We start from the raw sequence: 20,891 nt of genomic DNA, 5'->3' as shown, positions 1-20,891 counted from the left end.
TATAATTAAAAAGAAAAAACAATTTGTAAATTGAAATGTGTTTTCTACTTAAATGCTGTATTATTATTTCTTTGTACTGTTTGTGTTTTCAGATACATACTAGTAAATTTTCAAACTAAATATACTTTAAGATATTTAAAAAAATACATTTTACATAAACTAAATTATTTTTTATCCCCAATTTTTCTATATATAAATATATATATGTATATATTTCTTAAGTTTACTTTATTTTGGAAGTTAACTCATTGGCTCTATTTACTGCAGATTCAACTGCATTCATCATAGATGCTCTAAAAATATTATTAGTAATATTATTTATTTAGCGTATTGATACACATAACATTTTGATGTCTCACCTTACTTGACCACATTCCATAGCATGAACTCCTGCAATAGTTGTACCTCCTGGAGAACATACCTCATCCTTTAATTGACCAGGATGTCTACCTGTTTCTAATACCATTTTACCAGCTCCTACTAATACTTGAGCTGCAAATTTTGTTGCCATCGGTCTTGGCACACCCATTTTTACAGCACCATCTGCTAATGATTCTATAACAAGATATGCCTAGAAATTTCATTTAATATCATACAATTGTTCTGAGCATTTAAGTGAGATGAAAAATAAATATATGATAAGAATTAAAATATTTTACTTACATAAGCAGGACCTGAACCTGAAAGTGCACCTATAGCATTCATAAGAGATTCAGGAACACTTTCAGCAACACCAATGTATGAAAATAATGCTTCTACTATATTTTCATCTTCTTCTGTTGTATTCATAGAACAATATACTGAAAATCATGAAAACATTGTAAAAATATTATTTTTATTATTTACACATCAAAATATTTATCCACCTGTTATTCCTTCTGCAACCATCATTGGAGTGTTAGGCATACTTCTAATTATCCTAGGCTGTGTTACAATTAACTTCAGTTTCTAAAAACATTGCAATCATTTTATCGCTTTCTATACGCTTGTTTAGTTGTTAGTTACTCATAGTAATAATTCTTACATTATACAATGTGTCTAAAGTAACTCCTACAAGTACTGATATAAAAAGCATATTTGAAACTTTCTTTTTCATTGTTGTTTGTATGCCCTTGAGTGCATCATCAAGCATATGTGGTTTCATGGCTAGGAATACGATATCACAGTTGTCTACTACTTCTCCATTTTTCAATGTAGCATGAGCACCTAAGTCAGCCCAGAACCCTAAGGTTCTATCTGTACGAGCCGAAACCCAAACATTGTCTGGATTTAAAATACCTACAATAAAAAATTTATTACATTAATTATCAATTTTATAATTTTTATAATATAATACATCCATATATACATTACCTTTATTAATTAAACCAGCACCTATGGCACTTGCCATATTTCCACCCCCAATAAAACCAACTTTTCTTGATGCCAAATCGGTTTTTTTCATATTTCTTGGAAATATAGTAATTAATAACAAATAAGTATATGTTACCTATACAGGTATATTTAAATATTGCGCATATATTACTAATTAGATATACTAATACAGACTAATACCAGTGACTATACACGTAGAAGACTGGACAATCCTTTGTTTTCGCGGAGTCATGATTTAGGAGTCATGATTTAGGGGTCCCAGACACTCCCAGATGAGTTTAGATTTGCATGCAGAGAGCACAGCCAGTATGATAATCGTTCCTGTTTTACCGCACCTCAAACCACCGACAACCGATACTGGTGCTAAAGGGACTGGTAAAACAGGCGTAACTGTTTTATCGACTATCGGTAATCACCGCCTGTTTCGGAAAATCGATCGGTAAATTATTGAGTAGTTTCAGCCACCTTTGTATAGATGGCGCTGCGATCGAAATTTAAACTACTTATTATAAACGATTTGATTTTGCAGTTAGATTGTAATAAACTTTAATTTACAAACCAATTATAAAGTATAAAAACAAATATTTTTACTTAGCTATCTCATCGAGAAGCCAATTTTTACGAAGAAAAGCATCTAAATTTGTTTATTCGAGGTAAATGCGCCGCATATCGCAAGGATATAACATATTCCACTTAAAATTGAATGACAACTTCATCGATTACATATGTACACAAAAATCAATATCAGACAATATTTTTGTAGAAATAATTCAAACATTCACTAAATGTAGAACGCTGTCCCTGGTGATACCAATCTCCCTCAAGGTAGTTCCAAGTTGCTCTAATCTTTTCGGCGAATATCTAAAAAATAGACATGTTTGAAATAATGCGATAAAAGATAGAATTTCTCAATGATATTTTACCCGCTGAGAACAATTTTGTATCCTCGAGGAACAGTCCTGGTCATAGCTTTGTCCAATAACTGATAAAGTCGAGCTATGGGATCGTCAGCCGAAACATGGACTAAATAAACAGTGCCACCGTTCAGAGACCTGACTTTTAATCGAAGTTCACCACGTGCCCCAGTCGGTTCATTGATTTGATGCAAAATAGGGGCCTGAGAATACAGAAACGTTAGAAAATAAATCTCTAATGAAAAATCTTATCCAAACTCCCTTACAGCATTCTTTCGTACTGGTGTCGCGGATTTCGTTGGACGTGGATTTTTCTTCGCTACTATATTGTTCGCTTGAGAATTTGACATTTGAGAGACGTTGCTGTTATTAGAATCAACTGGTTTTGTTTTCGGTGCAGGTTTAGAGTTGACGGATAATCTCGCGTTCGGTAGACTCGAGGATCTTGATTTGTGCCGGAAACGATCGTCGGGTGTTTCACGATTTCGACTGGATAACATAATTGCACGAATATCGAAAATGTTGAAAGAAAATCGATACAGTCGGTGACCTTACTACCTAGGATCAAGATTGTATTTTACCTAGGTGACAGTCTAGACGATGACCTATCGGTAGAACTGTGATAACATCTGCCGGAACTCGGAAACCTCAACACACCTTTGGACTTAACACTTGTCTCACGTACGTAGACATCGAACTCGGTGTTTCTCGTTGCTGTGTCACGCTTTTGAAAAAGAATATCCAAGTCAATATGTCACAGCCGTGTTAAACAGATTTTGAAAGACACTCGAACAAGTTTACCTTCTCTTTCCGGTTACTACGACTGAGCTCCGCGTTTATATGTGACTGTAGGTGAGTGTTGGAGCAGATATTGTTGTGAGAGGCTAAAATTTGCGAACGAAGAACGTACATCTCGAGAGGAGGAGAATCCGAGGATCCTTTCGACTTGTACGATCTGTTGAAGGTAAATATGGAAACGATCGTTGTAGCCTGATTATTGGAAATCGAAGATAATTTTACCTGACCGATAAAGGCGTCAAATGCGTTGATAGATCCATGTTCGAGACATTATGAGGTGACTTTTGGAAACTGGCATTGGGCCTACGGATTTTCGATGGTAACGACGGGTTATCAATTTGAAGTTGCTTACCCAATCGATAACCTTGACCGGGGAATTCTACATTGTTCAAGTACATTTGATTTCTGTGATCCTCTACCTAATAAAGAAGCAATAATTAATATACGTAAATCTTTCAAACTGACGATGAATGAAGATTTCTTTTGTCATGTTCACCTTGAATGGAACACCGTTTGGATAAGCTTCTTGCAATTCCGAAGGAAAATAACCATCCAAGATGTCACGAAGAAACGAAATCGTCGCCTGGTCATTGTAGGGACGTAATGATCCGTCTTGAATTATCATTCCATTTTTGTAGAATTTTAAACACATGCAAGAAGGAGTCTTCAAGCAATTATTAAACAACACTCGATTAGTTGATCGTCGATGAAACGCATAACTAACGTTGAAATAATATGTAAGTACGCGATCGTTAAGTTAATCGTGTCATCGATAAGGAAAGAAAAACAAAGATTAGCAATTTGTGACTCGTTTAGTTTGAATGTCTTTGAATGTAGAATGTCACAACCTATGCGCTTGTAATTTACATTCATTCACCTAACCGGTTTGCTTGATTTATGTCAGCCTTCTGTGGTTCATTCGAATGTATTTGGGTCAAAGTATCGGCGTCGAAAATTTATTTAATTGACAGAATGACAAGATAATGGTAGAACAATGATACACGAAATTATATTGCAAAAGAATTGGAGGTCTGAAGTTCAAAAGCTGAAAGTGTAACAATAAGTTACCGTGCGTCGCCGACCTTCCGGATGGATTCTTGGTATCTATTCTTATAGAGCATGATACCAAGAAGATCCAGAAAGCTAAGGAAAAAGTCTATCTATCTTTCTAATGGTACCGAAGGTCAAAAATCTAAGTCCCCCTCGAGACAGGGGTACCGGAGCCTAAGTTCCGTCCGTCGCCGACTCTCCGGACGGAAACTCGGTATAACCGAGTTAATAAAAGAAAAATAGTTTCCGAGTCCCTAATACGCTAGTTTCTCACGAAACGTAATGAAATACGATTTACTTTGAACGTTGCTCCGTTTCCTTTCTCGTTGTGCTGCACGTGAACTTCGCCCTTACCGGCAGCCAGATTCAACTGATCGATGTTAGCGATAACCTGGTCGTAACAAGCCTCGATGGGATTACTGAAACGCATCGACAACTGATAATTAATTCGATCTGGATGCTGGCATCTTTAAATAGCAACGTATACTCGATTTACTTGGGAATCGTATCAGTACACCTCGGGCTGTTCGTGTCGCCCACCCAGATCAGACCGTAATCGGCTAAGAATTTCTGCGAAATTAATCTTCATGGTAATTTTGATGGCAATTAAAATAATAGATCGCCCAACCCTGTTCCAACCAACCTCCATCTCGAATATCTTCCGTTCGAGGATCAAACATCGTTCGTAAAGTTGCTCCGAATGATCGGTTTGTATTTGTCGTTGCTGTTGTTCCTTCTTTCTTAACATCTCCATGTTCTTGCTTTTATTTTCCCACTCTTTCACCTATGATCAAAGAGTAAAACGTTATCGAAAGAGAAGAAACAATGATTGGCCAACGAAAACACAGTGGAGAACCTTCCGTTTCAAACGAATGATCTCTTGATCCTTTAACTTCAACTGTTCCTCGTTCTTCCTCAGGTTCGTTTGCACCTTTTGCAACTGAGTCTCTACCACGCATAGTTGTTTCGTCAGGGCACCGATCAACTCGCTTTCTGTTACATTTAAAAGGCATCAACCCTTTGAATTTTTTATATTTAATTTTAATTCGATTCTAATTTTTCTAATTTCTAAGTCCCTGCGAGGCTACTTTGTCGCCGACTCTCCGGACGGCATCTTATTATGTATTTCGAAATCCTCTGATACAATGTCGTGTTCCATGAAGTTTCTAACGTTGCATTAACGACAGATTTTTGCGGATCAGGATAAAATTGCTCGAGTAATTGTCGAGCGACAATTACCGCGGACGATTCTTAAATGCATCCAATTAATCCGTCACGAAACGTGTGATTAGATCGAAGGAAAAAGATACGAGTACACGCAACTGGTTGCATATAATCTTGTTACGTTTTTATTTTCCTTGCTTGTACCTCTGGATAATCACGTACCTTCTTGAATGACCGCGTTATCTGGCACGTAGAAACTCGTCGGTTTAGCGTTGCAGTTCCAAAATTTTCTACCACCGTTGAAGGTGCTGATAGAGGTTGTCTTATCGATCCTTCTTTGAATACGAGTCACATCTCTTCTGGATTCTGACAGCGGGATATTGGTATTTTCATACGAGGTATTTCTAATATCATCTAATTCCTCTTCGTTATCCACTAGGTAAGTCGAGGTCGAAGAAATCCTTTTCAGTCTGAATCGAAATATTAGCACGCATCAGAATTTCAATGTTAATAACCTTAGGTGAGATGAATTCGCGAATTACAGCTATCGCAGGTCCATTGAGTTCGCGAAGAACGCGTTGAGATAATTTACAATTCGTCAAAGTTGATTTGTACGATTAGAACTAAAAGATACTTGTGGTTGCTGTTGTGATTCGGGGTTGAAGTTGAAGAGCATTTTGTCAATTTCTTCCGTGATGACGCGGAACGGTTCGATTGGCTCATCGTGCGACGGCGGCATTTATCAGCGAGTTGGCTAGCATTTACATTGAAAATTTATGCTAGATTTTTCCGAAAGTGTTCCGGTTGTCGTGCAATTCGAAACGCACGAGGCGAACGGAAGTGATCGAATGTGAACACCGCGGTTGATGGCGGTCCGTGGTCGAACGAACCATCAATGCGAAGTTGCTGTCAACCATGAAATGTAACATTCATGTGGAGCGACATACTTTCAGCTGGATTTGTTTAAAAAAAAAATATTTCTGTTACGTTAACCGACCTTGCACGAGAATCTTAATTAACGCTAATGGTAATAGTTTACGCCGCACGGAATTCTGAGAATCTCTTTTGTTATGATAATGTTAATTGAAAAACTACAGAATTCACGGTTTCGCAACGATGACTGGACGATAAATTTGAAATAGTTCGAAGCAGTGAAAGTAGAGACCTTCGAGCACGCTTTGACCCATTTCAAGTGGGTGCACAATGAATCATGCATCGTTTTGCAAACTTGCATTATAAATTTTAATCAGCTCTATAATCGATGGATGGTATCAAATTTAATTAGAAACATTGATTTCATTATATTTCATGATTTTTTTTTTTTCAGGATATCAGTAACTATAGTTTGAACAGAGGATATCCGTCAGACGATGATATAACCGGAAAGATAGAAACACTTCCTGGTTGCACCGTTTATTACGAAACAGAGGTGTATAGTTTTCTTAAACCTAGACTTTACATGCTATTCTATCATAATACTATAACAAAGAAAATTAAAGTATACTTATTTTGAGTTACAAGATATTTTATTATAAGAAAAGGTATAAATTGCCTAAAATAAAAATTGTAATTTCATGTATACACGAGTCCTTATGAATCAATATACGAGTTGATGGTTGTTAAAGGTTTAACAGGGTTATAATGACGTCCATTTTCCTTCAGACACGTTTATCAACCCACGCACGACCTTCGGTAAAAGATCGATGAATGACGTTCAAAGATTCGATTCCCAACAGCGAGGAGGACGATGCTGTCGCGACGACGCGTCACGACGCACGAGGCATCGATCGACGCCTGGGTGTGTGTTGGTGAATGCGTCACGTGACCGCTGCGCCTCGGAGTGGCGAACGCAGGGGAACCTCCTCGACAACGCCGTGGCACACGTTCGTTCTTCCCGAAGCTGTTACAACCGCGTATTTCCCGTGTCGTTCATCGGTAACAGTGAATATTTAGTGTCCACGAGTTCCCCTAACCGGTGCGAATAATGACGATGAACGCATGAAGCGTGGTGAAACGCGTGCCTGGCAAAATGCGAGCCGAAAGAAGAGCCGTCGAACGTCGGGGGATCTTCGTCAGAAGGAAAGACGGGCCGAAGGTGAGTTAATAAAATCGATCGTTTTCAAGCCTGTGCCCTTTCCTATTAACGGTCACGGCCACTGCCACGTGGTTTCTGCGAATTGGTAAGCTAGTTTCTGTCACACATAACCTCAATCCTAAGACGCGGCGTTGAGGTTAGAAGGTGCATTACACGAAATAGTTGCTTTTTTTCGTGTACAATAGTGTGTATCGTGAAACTTATTGAAAATATGGTGTTTCTGAGAGATTTCGAGGTATGTGGGATGATGTAACAATTAGTATGGTCGTTGATATCGTCCGTTCGTTAATCTCCGTTGCCGGTACAGTGGCGTGTTTCTCCCCTTAGGGGTGGCAGTGACGTAAGAAGTGAAGAAGGCTTCACTACTTTTCTTTACATTTTGAACACGAGTATAACATTTTACATTATTTTCTATTTTATTTGAAAATTTTTACTTTGAAAATTAATAATCCTATATATAGCGATATAGAGGCTGTAAAAGATAAATCTTTTAAATTTGTTTTCTTTCAGTTGTCTCTTTACAAACTCGATGAGAGAATGCTACATTTAAAATTTTGGGGGGAGGGGATGCCGAAGCCGCCATAGTTTGAAGAAGGGTTGCTCCCCTGAAGAAATTATTTCCTGTAGTATTGTATAAGAATCAAGAAGAATTTGAAATATTCTGAAACACCTTTATAAGTTGTCGAACCTGTATATTTTCAAGAAACTAAGAATAAAAGAATGGAAGGCGGTCCATAGTGTCACGGGGGCTGATCACATGTCTAGTCTCGTGCTGTTATCCGCAAGAATTCCATCGAGCGAATCACTCGGCCTCGCCGCTTGATAGGGTCAAATACGAAATAATTAAGCTTAATGCAACCGACAGCGAAATTCAGAGGACGCGAATTTCTTCCGCTTCACGTGACGTTTTTGTAAACGAGAAGAACATGTTTCGTTATTGCGATTGACACAGTTGATAACTTTTCATCCTTCCTTTTCTTTTTTTTAATTCCAAATAAACTTGTACTTTATTATCTGTACGTAAAAAATACCACGTTTCTTTTTATATCGATGATAATTAACGTTGCGAAACCGGAGTTTATGTAAAAGCGATCAAACATTTAAGTAAAACGTTGAACGACCAAGACACCTGTTGTACCCGGCGTGGAAAATACTCTTTAAGGTATGCACCCATCGATCGATGAAAATTGACCCGTTGAACCTCTACGAGGTGACCTTGCAATTTTATAAACGATAACACGAGTCAAAGAAGGTATAATGGATGAAAAATGTCGAAGTTGACGGAATTTTTGCTGATGTAGCTGAATATTGCAATAACTCGTTAATAAATATGAAGTTTGAGTCATTCACCTTTTTTATTCTGTGTCGTATTTCTAGATAGCGCAGAGCTTATTTAAAAAATAGAAATAAGTAAATAAAATAATTGGAAATTAAATACACATTGTTTTTTTCATTTTGATCCCGACTTGAAATCATTTGTGTAGTTTGAAACAAAGAAACAACATGAATCATGAAATATAGAGTTTCTCGGTATTATTTCAGAATTTTCCTGTTATGAAAGGATTGTCTGCATGTTCTCATGATTAATAACGGTTTAAATCAACATCGGAATTAATTCAAAACACGTAGACATGATCAGAATCATACAATAAACACAAGTGTTCGATGCAATTGAAACCACAGAAATTGTAGCGTGTATGTGTACTGTGCAAAAAAAAAGAAAATTCAAACAGCAACATGTGACTCACTTACCAATGATGTATTACAATGAAAAGTAATAAGCAGCCATGGGAATTGTGAAACATGGTATCAGATTCCAATTAATATCCATTAGCCAGTGTCATTTCTTATTTACCCTTGTTTATTCGATCATGTTGATGTGTAATCGAAAAAAATGTTCTCCAAGCTCTCTAGGGTTCGCTAGGCGCTCTAGGGTTCCCTAGGCGCTCTAAGGATCCCGAGGCGCTCTAGGGTTCCCTAGACGCTCTAAGGATCCCTAGGCGCTCTAAGGCTTTCCTAGGGCTCGCTTAAGGCTACGGTGAGTTATAGGTGGGTGAAAATTCGAAATTTGGCAATTTGGAAACTTGGAAATTTGCAAATTTGAAAATTCCAAAATTCATATAGGTTTCTTTGGCTAAGGGTAAAAGTAAAGGGAGGTAAAGCAATTTCGAAGAAAACCCAGAAAGAACCCACGTAGAACCCAAAAATAATCTACCAAACACTATTCTAAACTAAAGAAATCTATATTAGCGCCCAAATGTCCGTCGTCGTTACGTGTCACCCAAAGGTATCTAAACAGCCTCGTCATTGTCACGTTTCCTCGTTCCGCGACGTGTCCGCGATCCTCGTGAATCGTTTCCTACCCGGCAAACGAGCGATTGAAAAGCAAAAGCACCGGTGGTGGGGTGTGCGAGATAGTCAATGCCTCGTGGTCCGGTCGCCTTTCAGTGTCGGCCGTTCTCCTCGTCCGGGATGTCGTTTTGTCTTTTTCCGGTCTGTTGCATTCGTTGCTTCCACAATTCTTCGGCACCGATCGTCGAACAGTGATCAATACATTTATCGGAGACACACGACTCGTGGCGCGAGTCTCTTATCCAAACTTTTCACTCAGAATTTCAATTATAAATCAACGAACAGAAATTCGATTTTATTTTTTCACAAGTGCACTGAGAACACATTACATCGCCATCGTTTTTAATAATTCAGTGACTCCGCGTTTATTCACGTGTGAACGTCACGGAGATTGAAAATATTTGTTGAAGGAACGTGTATAAAGAAAGGTGTTCCTCGAGTATCGAACTCGTTAATCGTCTGCATGGTACCAATTCACTTGTCATAACGTTCTCTAATATTACTTGAATGTGATGTAAACACTGTTGGTGTGCTCGGGAGAGAGAGAGAGAGAGAGAGAGAGAGAGAGAGAGAGACAGTTTCGAATCGATAACGCCACGTGCTTCCTTGCTGTAAGTAATCTGTATTTTTTTGTAATATTATTTACAATTAACGAACGGAGCATGAAACGATAAGACGATTAGGCTCGTCCCCCTAATTTCTGTTTCACTCATTTCAGTTTTATTTCGCTGAGAAAGCGAAACGTATTACGAGCAATCAGCAATATTAACGTTCCTCGTGTACGTAATGGTTAATTATTTACCACGTACACATTTTCTTTGCGGTATCATCGATTTAGTCCGCTTACAGTCGATGGTAATTACAAACTTTACCATCAATTACGATCGATTGTAAGAATGGCAACGTGTATTTTTTAATTCCGCGTAATGTTACAGTTGTAACACCGATAAAAAAATATCAGCTCGCCACGAGTATACGTTTGGATGATAAATTTATGTTTATAGAAATTAATGAAAAAACACTCGATGAGCGTAAGTAACGAAATTGTGAAAGACAAAAGTGTTTTCTCAATTTCGCATAATTTTTCAACGATTATTAATGCTTGAAAAGAAATATTTTTCAAGTTGGACGCAACGAAATTAATGTAAATCATGACGAATCATGTTGTATACGATTCTACTTAATGTCAGAGAATTTGAATCGTGCGATATTAACGCGTTCGTCAGCGCAGTGGAAACGGAAATGTGCAGTCAGACACGTTGGGCCTTTAATTGTGGATACGAATAAGTAATTTTCAAATGTAAGCTTTCAATTGTTTGCTTTATAGTATTAGTACAATTTCTTTTTTTTTTCATTATTATTATTATTTGCTTATATTAAATTGGAAGCGTTTGTTACACTATGGTCGCCGACCATATGTTGTTAAACAATCGACTTAGAGTAATTATAAAAGCAGTACGGTCGATCCGATCGATAATCAACTTTTACGCTTCGTAGCCGAGTTAACGCATTAACACTTGAAGAAACTTCGTTTCATTTAATAACTCTTTCATTTTTCTTAGGGGTAATGCTCCAAGCATACATCGCACCAATAAAACGAAAGATACGTCTCCCTAATTCATTTCTGTTAAACTATCTATTTTTGTAATCGAATTTAATATGATCGAATAAGTGGAGGGAAAAAAGATGAAAATTAAAAGTAATTTTACAGAAGACAAAAGAAATTTTACAAAATCGTAAATTGTAGTAATATTAAAAAATATCACCCAGCGAATCTTATCACAGAATTCTTTTTTTAATTTCCTAAATGTCGACATGTTAAATAGAGATGGCAGATGATAATTCCTGATTGATTTATCAAAATAATTAAAAAATTATCATTTAGTAAGATAATGGTACATTTATCAGTAATAAGAATTATTACCAGCCATAAAGAAAGAAAGCATTCTCATATCCAAGTAAAATATCACCCTTGGCAATATGTTGAATACATATAATTATGTAACTATGAATTTCTATCGAGTGTATTTGATTATGTAATTATGAATCGGAATTGAATGGAACATGGCTTATTCAGATAACAGGAGTGTGTCATTAAAGCACGTGTCGTCAGTCGTAACTTAGAACGGGAAAAGTCATCGCGATTTTAATTCATCAACTTGCGTACTTCCGGTAGGAAATTTGCATCGTGGCTTCTCGATACCTGTCTGCTATCCATTAACGTGACTAATGAGTTCAGCAAGAAAAAAAGAGCTAAGTGTCCTGAAGCCCCGAATGACGGAGTCGGGTTAATCGTGACTCGATTAAAATTATTAGGAAAACGATATTTGGAATGTAGAAAATGAGAAGAAATTCGAAATTAAATTTAAGGATTCACTTTGTGTAAAAATTGGAAATTTAAAGTCTTATGAGGTATAATTTTTTTTTTGAAACACCTTGTGTAATCGTCACGAGTGCATTTGCAGACACATTGGGATGAATCATATGCAGAAATCGATCAGCTCTAGAGTGCAAAGATACACTTCCTGTGTGATATTCATTTTATCGCCGTCATGTTAGACGTGATAGAACACAAAGTTGGTTAAAAGTTATCTATTCATTCATTTATAAATGTAACATGCTTTAGGACTTTCGCACAGAGCTCTTCATTTTTTTCAACTGTTGAATAATGAAAATACTTTTTTAAATAATTTGCAATACAATGAAAGATCCAAGTTCTGCTTCATAAATTGCGAAATGACATAAAAGAATCCCTGGTGTTCAATTTATGCAATTGACGAGGAAATGGTCGAGATAATCTCATTAACAACAAAGCAACAGGTATCCATATTTCTTCCAATCACTGTTTTAATTAAAATTCTCTTTACCCCGCCGAACGTAACGTCTCGTTCAAAGAAAAATTTCTTCCTCTTTGTTTTGTTTTTTCGCGAACTAGCGACCTTCCGTTCGAATTGATGAATTTTCAAATTGCGTTCGTGGAATACCATCGCATATGAGTTGCGTGTCGGAATTTCATCGCGCCCTCGCAAACCATCCGCGTGCTATTAAATTCTGAGCATTTCTTCGTTTGCTTCAATCGATATGCTTGCTCTAATAAAACCTAGCGCGAAACTCGAACGCGTTTCGTAAAAGGGAATGCAGGCTGGAGGGACACCGTTTATCAAAATACGCCTCTTCGTGCGCCATTTGTTGCACTTCTAGTTCACTTGGTTTATTTTGCATTTAAAATCAGCAATAAAACCATGATACCATTTTCAACAACTATAGTTTTGATAGCACATTGAACAGTACAAGAATTTCGTTCCGATTCATTGCTTCATATAATTAACAACCAGTCATTTTGCATCGAGAATATCAACGAAGCGTTTACATAGTAATTTTCTTCAGACTTTAATCTTTACATTGATATACCATAAGTGCCATTTCATGATACTTTTATGTCATGAAATTATATCAGACTTTCGACATTGCTCGTACGATATGTAACAACCTGATATTAGTTTAGAGTAAGATAACGTTCGCCACTGAAGAACCTTGAAGAAGCAAAAAGCGAAGTTAATTAGGGTCAGTAACTGTCATCACAGTCTATGCCTGACTGTTTGATGGGAAACGTGGACGCGGTTTAATTGGTTACCGCGAACGAAACAAAGGTCTCGAGGAAGTTACATAAAAATCTGTCGAGTATTGCGTGAAATTACGCCATCGTCATTGCGATCAATTTTTGAAGAAGTTAAAATTAAATGAACAAAAAGTATCTTGGATCTACGAGATTGCACAGTTACACGCGATAGTCAGCGATTCTGTTAATAAAACGACGTACAATACGTAGATAGGACGAAGCTGATGGATAAATCACTGGTTCAACTGCGGCTTAATGTTCTTCATTAATTTTAATTAACGTGCCGACGCGATTTATGATCGCATCATTTTACGTTTGTAATTCTGTATCTTTGATGATTTGTTTCAGAATCTCAGGTGATCTTTCTTCTTTTTCACTGGAACGGTAACAGTCAATCAAGATGCAGGACTCGCAGAGGTAAGGAAATAATTTTGAAAATTTACCTTAATTATAATTACGCAGATTAATTAAATAATAGAATATAGAAAAGAAACTTTCGAGTAAGAAGAATTAATTTGAGTAATTGTATCTAATTTGTTTTCTCTATTTTTTCTTCTTTCTTTTTTTTTTTTATAATTCAATTGATTCCTTGCTTATATAAAAACATCGATTGTATCTCTTACGCAGATACGAAGAACATACCATATATAAGACAGGATCACCCTGCAGCCTGCGAAAACTTCGAGGTAAAGGAACTCTTCAGACTATCAAATCGTACAAGATACAGTAATACAATTTAGAGATACACGATCGAGATTAATTAGAACGAAGTAGCTATAAATTTATATAGGAAAGCGAGAAATTATTTCGATATTTATAACGACATCAGGCGGATGATACAGCGCGTTCTCGTTTCCAGACATGGTACCGGCCAGGGTGGTGCTGTACATGTTGTCGTTCTCGGGGTTTACTGTCTCCTTCATGATGAGGAACGACATCAACATCGCCATGGTGGCGATGGTGAAACCGCCGTCCACGAAATCGGACACCAACGACGCGATGACATCTCATCATTGTTATGTAACGCCGAATGTATCGTTCGTCAACAATACCACCACGCCGATCAGACTTGAGGTAGAGTTGTTACGAATCGCGAGAAATTATCTAATGGAATCGAGTGTCCTTTGAAATTTAATCCATGAGGGGATGGTGATTAATTACGAAAGAAGGGTTGCAAACTGGGTGAATAAAATAAAGGAAAATTAATAAAGTAATCGGAGGAAGGTTCTCGGCATTTGCGAAATCTCCTAATCTCAGTAATTTTGGAATTCTGTGATTTTCCAAGAAATCGATCCGATAAACATCGCGATTGCGTTACACAGGTCGCATCGATTACGGATAGACGTAATCGGTGGCCAAGAATCTCGTAACCAGTGTGGAAACAATGCTTATTGTCAATGGAATTTAATAATTACCGCCTTTACGATAATCGCCTTATACTGACGGAACGATTAAAGTTGTTATACAACGTGCTTGTTTAAAAATCCATCGATCAACTCCTTTAAACTCTTCGGCAAAGAAATAAGAGATCGAGGGAACGACAGGATAACTTCTAGCTTTTGCACGAGGTGTTTCGTAAGAGAACGTCGGATATCGTTCCATAATTCCTTTGCTGAAGTTTTAATCGGCTAATGTAATTTAATATATTTCATACCGTGTCAAATTGAAGTTTGGAAAAATAGGAATGGAAGATGTGGTTTATTTTTTCGTACAGGATCGAGGAGAGTTCGATTGGAGTCCAACAATTCAATCAGCCATTAGTGGTTCCTTCTACTGGTGCTACATATTGTCACAAGTGGTCGGTGGTGTTTTGACACAATATTTCGGCACGAAGACGGTATTCGGTGGGTCACAGCTGATCACAGCGGTCTGCAGCTTGCTGATGCCTTCTGCAGCTGGCATCCATTATGGTTTCATGATTGCTCTGCGCAGTATACAAGGCATTGCCAGTGTAAGTCTAAAGAAGCATCATTTTTTAAACGTCACTGATAAGTAATAACATTACTATGTTCAATTTTACAATTACGACTATTGACGTACAACTATGCACCTGTTCGTTTCAGAAAGTTATCACTCCTTTCTGTTGCATTCATTAACGAACGTGTTTATTACTAGTTCTTCGAGTAATAAATAATTCAATAGCTGATTTCGAACGTCTTATTTTCACAGTCTTTCGAAATCCTGATAAATATATCAACGCGCGGTAGTTTCAATTATAATTAGTATAACCAGTTTAGGATAATTAAGTAAAATGATATAAATAAAAGACTATGTGTTTAGGGACTCACGTGGCCGGCGATGTACGCCATCGTTGGGCATTGGATACCACCCGTGGAACGTTCGCGTTTCATGTCTTCCTTTCAAGGTGAGTGTCTGATCGTTAAAGATGAATGTCATTTTTCTATATTACAGTGAATCATACGAAAGCAGGAATAACGCGAGATTCTTCAACAGAGGACGATTGTTAAACCGCACGATTTTTTCAGAGACGGAAAGTTTGCTTTGCGAGTTTTGTCAAACAAGCTTCGTCTGAATTTACGAGCTTCTAACGTCGACGATATAATTCCGTGATGATTTCCTCTGTTTTTTTTTTTTTGTATTTTTTTCATTCATTCAATTTTGATTGTTCGAAGATATCCACGTAGCATTTGCCGGACCGAGGGGTATACTCAACAAGCGACCGCTCAACAGCATGAGAAAGGCCGAGTATACTTCCAGCTGGTTGAATCGAGTCGAACTCGACGGAACGCACGTTTTCTATTGTAGACGACCGCCGTTTTGAGGTTCAAACACCTTTAGGAAAATTGGGCAACTGGGTTACTCTGAAAATTTTGAGAATCTATATTTAACAGAAGCACCCTTCAGCATAAACCACAAGTTGGTCCCATTTCTCAAAAATTTCAGAGTGGCCCAAAGTATTCCTCTGCTGCTTGGAAAACTGAATTCTTTCGCAACGATTAAAACAGCGATCCTCTGCATTCGCAATGAATCTGTGTTTATAATAATGTAATTCAATAATCCTTTTCTACCGAGACTTCTTCAAATAATGAATCACTATACGATACGCGTTTTTTCGTTTCATTTCTTTTCTTCTTTTCATTGCGTGGGCTTAACCTTGGCGCGTGTAATGTTATCCTGCGTCTCTTTATTGTCGATGATACGAAACATTCGTGGAATTACCTCTTTTATTCTGCTGATGTTACACGTTGTCATCATTGAGTCGTTTCTTGTTTTACCAGCGATGTTTCGACGTAGTCGAAGATTCGTGTGGTTCTCCATGAAACGATGTACCATGGTAGTAGCGAAGGCCGAATTTGGATAAATAAAGTACAAATATCGAGGTGGGAGGAAGAAATAATAAAAAATTAACAGAAGGGTTGAAATTTGCTGGAAAGAATTTCAGTAGAAAATTCATTTCAAATTCTGCCTTGTGAAATATTTTCAGGTTTATAGAAAAAGAAAGAAACAAAGTATCATTGTTCCATGTAGCTGCCTCGCCACGTGTTCATCCTCATCCCCTCGTACTAAGTCTCTACTTGAATCGCTTTACAGGGTGAAATAAACGCCACCGCTGAAGAGCGATCGTCGCCACGCATGAATCGTACACGAGCCAAGGCGAAGCCCCATTCGAGCAAGCATCATGTTTCAGCTTCGTTCCGGGTCGTGGGGTGAGCCACTCCTAACGCCTAGATTATCTATATTCAGGGTTCAGCTTTGGGATCGGGATAACCTATCCATTGTGCGGATTCATCATCGCCCATTTCGGTTGGAGAGCGGTCTTCTATACGACCGGCAGCATCGGTATGTTCTGGTGCCTTTTCTGGTATTTCTTCGCCTTCGACACGCCTGCCAGCCATCCAAGAATATCCCAACAGGAGTTACGGTACATTCAAGGAAGCGTTGGAAATCAAGTTCACGGAACGACCGAGGTAATTTTCTCTAATTTTTGTTAGACGATCAAATTCAAAGTTTGATCGCGTTAGGTTCACTCAAGGATGTTAATGACATAACTTGGTTTATCTCATCTGCAGCATTCATTGGTGCATCGATCCGATTCTATTTTTAGACTCGTTAACTAGACGTTTTATTATCATTAATATATGATTTAATTATCTAACGTCATAGACGTTAGACTCTTCGAAATCAGGTCATTCATCCCTATTGATTCTCTGCAGTAATGGAACTTCTTTACTTTGCCTACTTTACCTTGATCCAAGTGAAATTGTTCTTTTACCTCGAAGGGTCTGCCAGTTCCATGGGGTTCCATTCTGAGATCTTGGCCAGCATGGTCGATTGGTATCACCACATTCGGAAGGATATGGGTTCACTATATTTTCATCATTTCCGGACCAATGTACATGAAGACAGTTCTAGGGTTCAGTATTCAAGCGGTACGTGATCGAAAGATTTTTATTATCTACTTGTATCCTCACGAAATTATCCGTTTTCTAGAATGGAGTTCTTTCCGGTTTACCGTTCATCTGTAGCTACTTCAGCTCCGTAGCCTTCTGCTACGTAGCCGATGTCCTTGTAACGAGGCAGATTTTGTCACTGACAAACGTCCGCAAGGTGTTCACCGCTCTTTGTAAGTGATTTTCATGAAAAATTTCATTATCTAATTCTATTCGAAATACGTTTGAGTATTTTTCTTTATAGCACAAGTAGTTCCTGGAATAATGTTAGTGTTGATCGGCTATCTGGGCTGCGACATCGTCCTGGTTTTGGTGGTATGGTTCATAGCCGTCACCCTTATCACTGCTGCTTACGCAGGGGCGATGGCAAACATCGTTGATATAGCGCCAAATTTTGCTGGTAAGTGGTTGCTCAAATATTGATACTATCCTCGTCGTTCTTTCCGGAAGTATCTACAGGATTTGTTTGATTTGCCGCTGTGTTCAGGTCCGATATTGGCGTTTGCACAAACCATTCACATGTCCGCCAGTTTTCTGTCTCCGGTGGTAGCTGGTCTACTCACTCAGAAGAGTGTAAGTAAAAATTGAATTATTCTTGGAAGAACTTTCAATACTTTCATAATTCAATTCGAGATTCTCAGGCTGATCGTTCCACATAGGATAGTAATAATTCTTTTCGCGTAAAAATAACTCAAAGAAAAATTGATTTTATAGCAAGCACTCGACGCGTGGAGACAGGTATTCGGGGTCACTGCTTGCGTCGCGTGCGCCACTTACGTTGTATACCAGATCTTTGGTACGGCCGACATCCAAGCGTGGAATTATCCGGACCAAAAGTATCCGCAATCGGTTCAAGAAGATTCGCAACCTTTGAACGAGTCTCCTCAGAAGAACGGAAAGATCGTCAAGTCTCGGTCGAACGTGTCCGAGGAAGCGTAACACGATCGTTGTTCGTCCCTGATAAGAAAGAAGAGTATAAAGTATACTCTTGTCACAGACGATTACAAACACTTCTCCTTTTAATCTCGCAAAGAGACGATCAACCTTAAGATATAATATTTATTATATATACACACACGCGCGAGAAAAGTCTATTTTTTTCGTAATATCTCTGTATGTATGTGCATAGAAGTCGGTAGTTCGTCCGTGGGAGAAGTGATAGTCAGGGTAATGTACATTGTAAAGTTTATAGGATATTTTTATGAGAATTCTCGAATTAACGCATTTCGAAATCTTTTTTTTTTTTATTAACACCTTACTTACCGTTTAATAGTAACCGAAGATCAAAAGAAGTAACTCTGACTTTGAATTTTTTCAGCATTGTAAGATAAATTAATTTTTATTATTTTAATTGAGTTTCAGGTGATTTATTAATCGCTTTTCAGTGAAGAACCAATGGTATTGAAACGTTTGTTAATAGACTTCCGGTAAATAAAGTGTTAAGGTCTTGTTTCGAAGCGAAATGCACAAAAAGTTTATTCGCAATGTTAATTAACATGTTTCACGATTCAAAGCGACCCTTTGCTCGCGTATTATTTTCTGTGATTAAATCCTTTTTTTAATAAGATCTTGATCGTTAATGAGCGCGCAAAAGAGGAATGAACCTCGTAGAAGCGCCAAGAGAACAGTCTCCAAATTCCGAAAATTGAAAACTATAAAATGTTGGAACGAACAGTTTGGATACTGTTGCCTTCTATGTTCTTACGAATACTTCTCTGTGTAAATTACAATTACCACTTAATTGTAGAATTTCTCTTTCTCTCTGTTAAGAAGTGTTTGTTCTACGTAACTCTTAATCAAGAGATGACGACACGTATTTATATGTTTGCCAGTGATATTTTCTCAATGCCCTGTTAGAATACATGGTGTAAAAAGGAGTTTATAAAGAAAAAAAAATTTCGTACGATACTGTACTTAGAGACCATATTTACACAGAAATATTTAATACGCTGTAGGATTAGAAACAATACGATGTACAAAAATATAAAGCGACAGAGATGTTATATACTACCACTGATCGATGCCTTGTATTAGCTATAATTTCTTTCATCTCTTTCGACAAACAGTTTCAATGAAAAATTATCTTTCATTTATGTACTTAAAAAATTTATTTCATCAGTTGTATCGTCTTTAGTTCAACCCTCGAATGGGGGGTCATTGATGATTTATTTAACTTTCAAGTGAAGATAAATTTTTCCATTTTAATTTTTAAAAATTTTAAACGATTCTTTAACTACCGTCTTTGTCGACAAATTTCACTATCTAATTTTAATTAGAATTGACCCCTCTATTCGAAAATTGATTGACCCCTCTATTCGAAAAAACAAATAGAAAGAAACTTTTCGTTCTCAGGAGAAGATTTGTTCGACTCACAATCAATGATTCCATTCACTTAAGGAACACAAATACTAAGAGAGATGATCGTTGCAAAGTATTGTAATTTTAATTATTTTTATACTGGCACCGTTTACATGCGATAAATGTTAAGCCAACTTTCTCTTTGTTAATCGTTAGTTGTAAGTAATTTAAGTTACACGCAGATGCTTAAACAATAAATACCGGAAATTAGGTGAAATAAATCCTCGTATACGTAAGCGTACAAATACGAATTGTTCACGTAGAAGAAATTGTCAGTCGTTAGAAATTCTAATAAATCTGCGTGTACTTTTTTCTTCTGTGCTATGTGCAGAAATTTAACACTTTCGTTGAATGAGAACAAAAATTCATTTCACCGGTTGTATCGTCGCTAATTTAATTGCGATGCTTAATTATATTAAGCATTAATTGTGAATCAAAAATAGTTCTGTTGTGCGAACGACACATCTCGGATGTGTCACTCGAAATCAGGTCACTTTGTAACGAGATCGAATACCATGTAATTCATGGCGAGAATATGACAAGAACATGAGCAAATTCAAAAATATATGATTACGTATAATTTCATTAAAATGCTGTTGATATTTCTAACGTACGTTCCTTCAATTCGGTACACGTCATTTCTATAAAATTAGCTCGTCCAAATAATCAATGTTGATCAGTTGCGTCATGCAGTCGGTGATCACTAGATATCTGTTGCAATAAATAAGATTGCCAAATATAAGAAACCCTGTGAC

At 37.4% G+C, this 20,891-nt stretch overlaps 3 protein-coding genes across 8 annotated transcripts; 1 reads left to right on the top strand and 2 right to left on the bottom strand.

The window, feature by feature from the left end:
• Positions 1-36: 36 nt before the first annotated feature.
• LOC114877434 (pyrroline-5-carboxylate reductase 3) lies at positions 37-1,669 on the bottom strand. The gene is made up of 6 exons (XM_029190020.2): positions 1,354-1,669; positions 1,025-1,278; positions 867-948; positions 664-800; positions 360-571; positions 37-293 (listed from the first exon to the last, which is right to left on the bottom strand). The coding sequence occupies exons 1-6, from the start codon at positions 1,442-1,444 to the stop codon at positions 224-226; spliced, it is 846 nt and encodes a 281-aa protein (XP_029045853.1). The 5' UTR covers positions 1,445-1,669; the 3' UTR covers positions 37-223.
• Positions 1,670-1,942: 273 nt separating this feature from the next.
• LOC114878524 lies at positions 1,943-5,976 on the bottom strand. The gene is made up of 13 exons (XM_046285122.1): positions 5,916-5,976; positions 5,523-5,735; positions 4,993-5,144; positions 4,780-4,920; positions 4,633-4,706; positions 4,435-4,555; positions 3,583-3,750; positions 3,309-3,505; positions 3,090-3,243; positions 2,870-3,012; positions 2,555-2,777; positions 2,298-2,491; positions 1,943-2,235 (listed from the first exon to the last, which is right to left on the bottom strand). The coding sequence occupies exons 1-13, from the start codon at positions 5,974-5,976 to the stop codon at positions 2,145-2,147; spliced, it is 1,932 nt and encodes a 643-aa protein (XP_046141078.1). The 3' UTR covers positions 1,943-2,144.
• A 651-nt stretch (positions 5,977-6,627) lies between these two features.
• Positions 6,628-20,745, top strand: LOC114878560 (sialin-like). Of its 6 annotated transcripts, XM_029192493.2 has the most exons (13): positions 9,782-10,358; positions 10,752-11,047; positions 13,715-13,783; positions 13,994-14,052; positions 14,226-14,440; positions 15,081-15,317; positions 15,647-15,731; positions 17,072-17,295; positions 17,608-17,757; positions 17,819-17,951; positions 18,023-18,178; positions 18,266-18,351; positions 18,493-20,745. In XM_029192493.2, exons 3-13 carry the CDS (start codon positions 13,767-13,769, stop codon positions 18,715-18,717), a joined length of 1,587 nt encoding a protein of 528 aa, XP_029048326.1. In that variant the 5' UTR covers positions 9,782-10,358; positions 10,752-11,047; positions 13,715-13,766; the 3' UTR covers positions 18,718-20,745. The 6 variants fall into 6 exon arrangements, with proteins under 6 accessions (XP_029048318.1, XP_029048336.1, XP_046141175.1 ...); XM_029192485.2 differs by lacking the exons at positions 9,782-10,358; positions 10,752-11,047; positions 13,994-14,052 and adding exons at positions 6,628-6,729; positions 6,963-7,395; XM_029192503.2 differs by lacking the exons at positions 9,782-10,358; positions 10,752-11,047 and adding an exon at positions 7,306-7,395.
• The last annotated feature ends 146 nt before the right edge of the window (positions 20,746-20,891 follow it).

This window comes from Osmia bicornis, chromosome 3 (assembly GCF_907164935.1).
Source record: "Osmia bicornis bicornis chromosome 3, iOsmBic2.1, whole genome shotgun sequence".
Classification (NCBI taxonomy): Eukaryota; Metazoa; Arthropoda; class Insecta; order Hymenoptera; family Megachilidae; genus Osmia; species Osmia bicornis.
The sequence above is the reverse complement of the archived record's forward strand: the minus strand, read 5'-3'. Positions and strand labels throughout refer to the sequence as shown.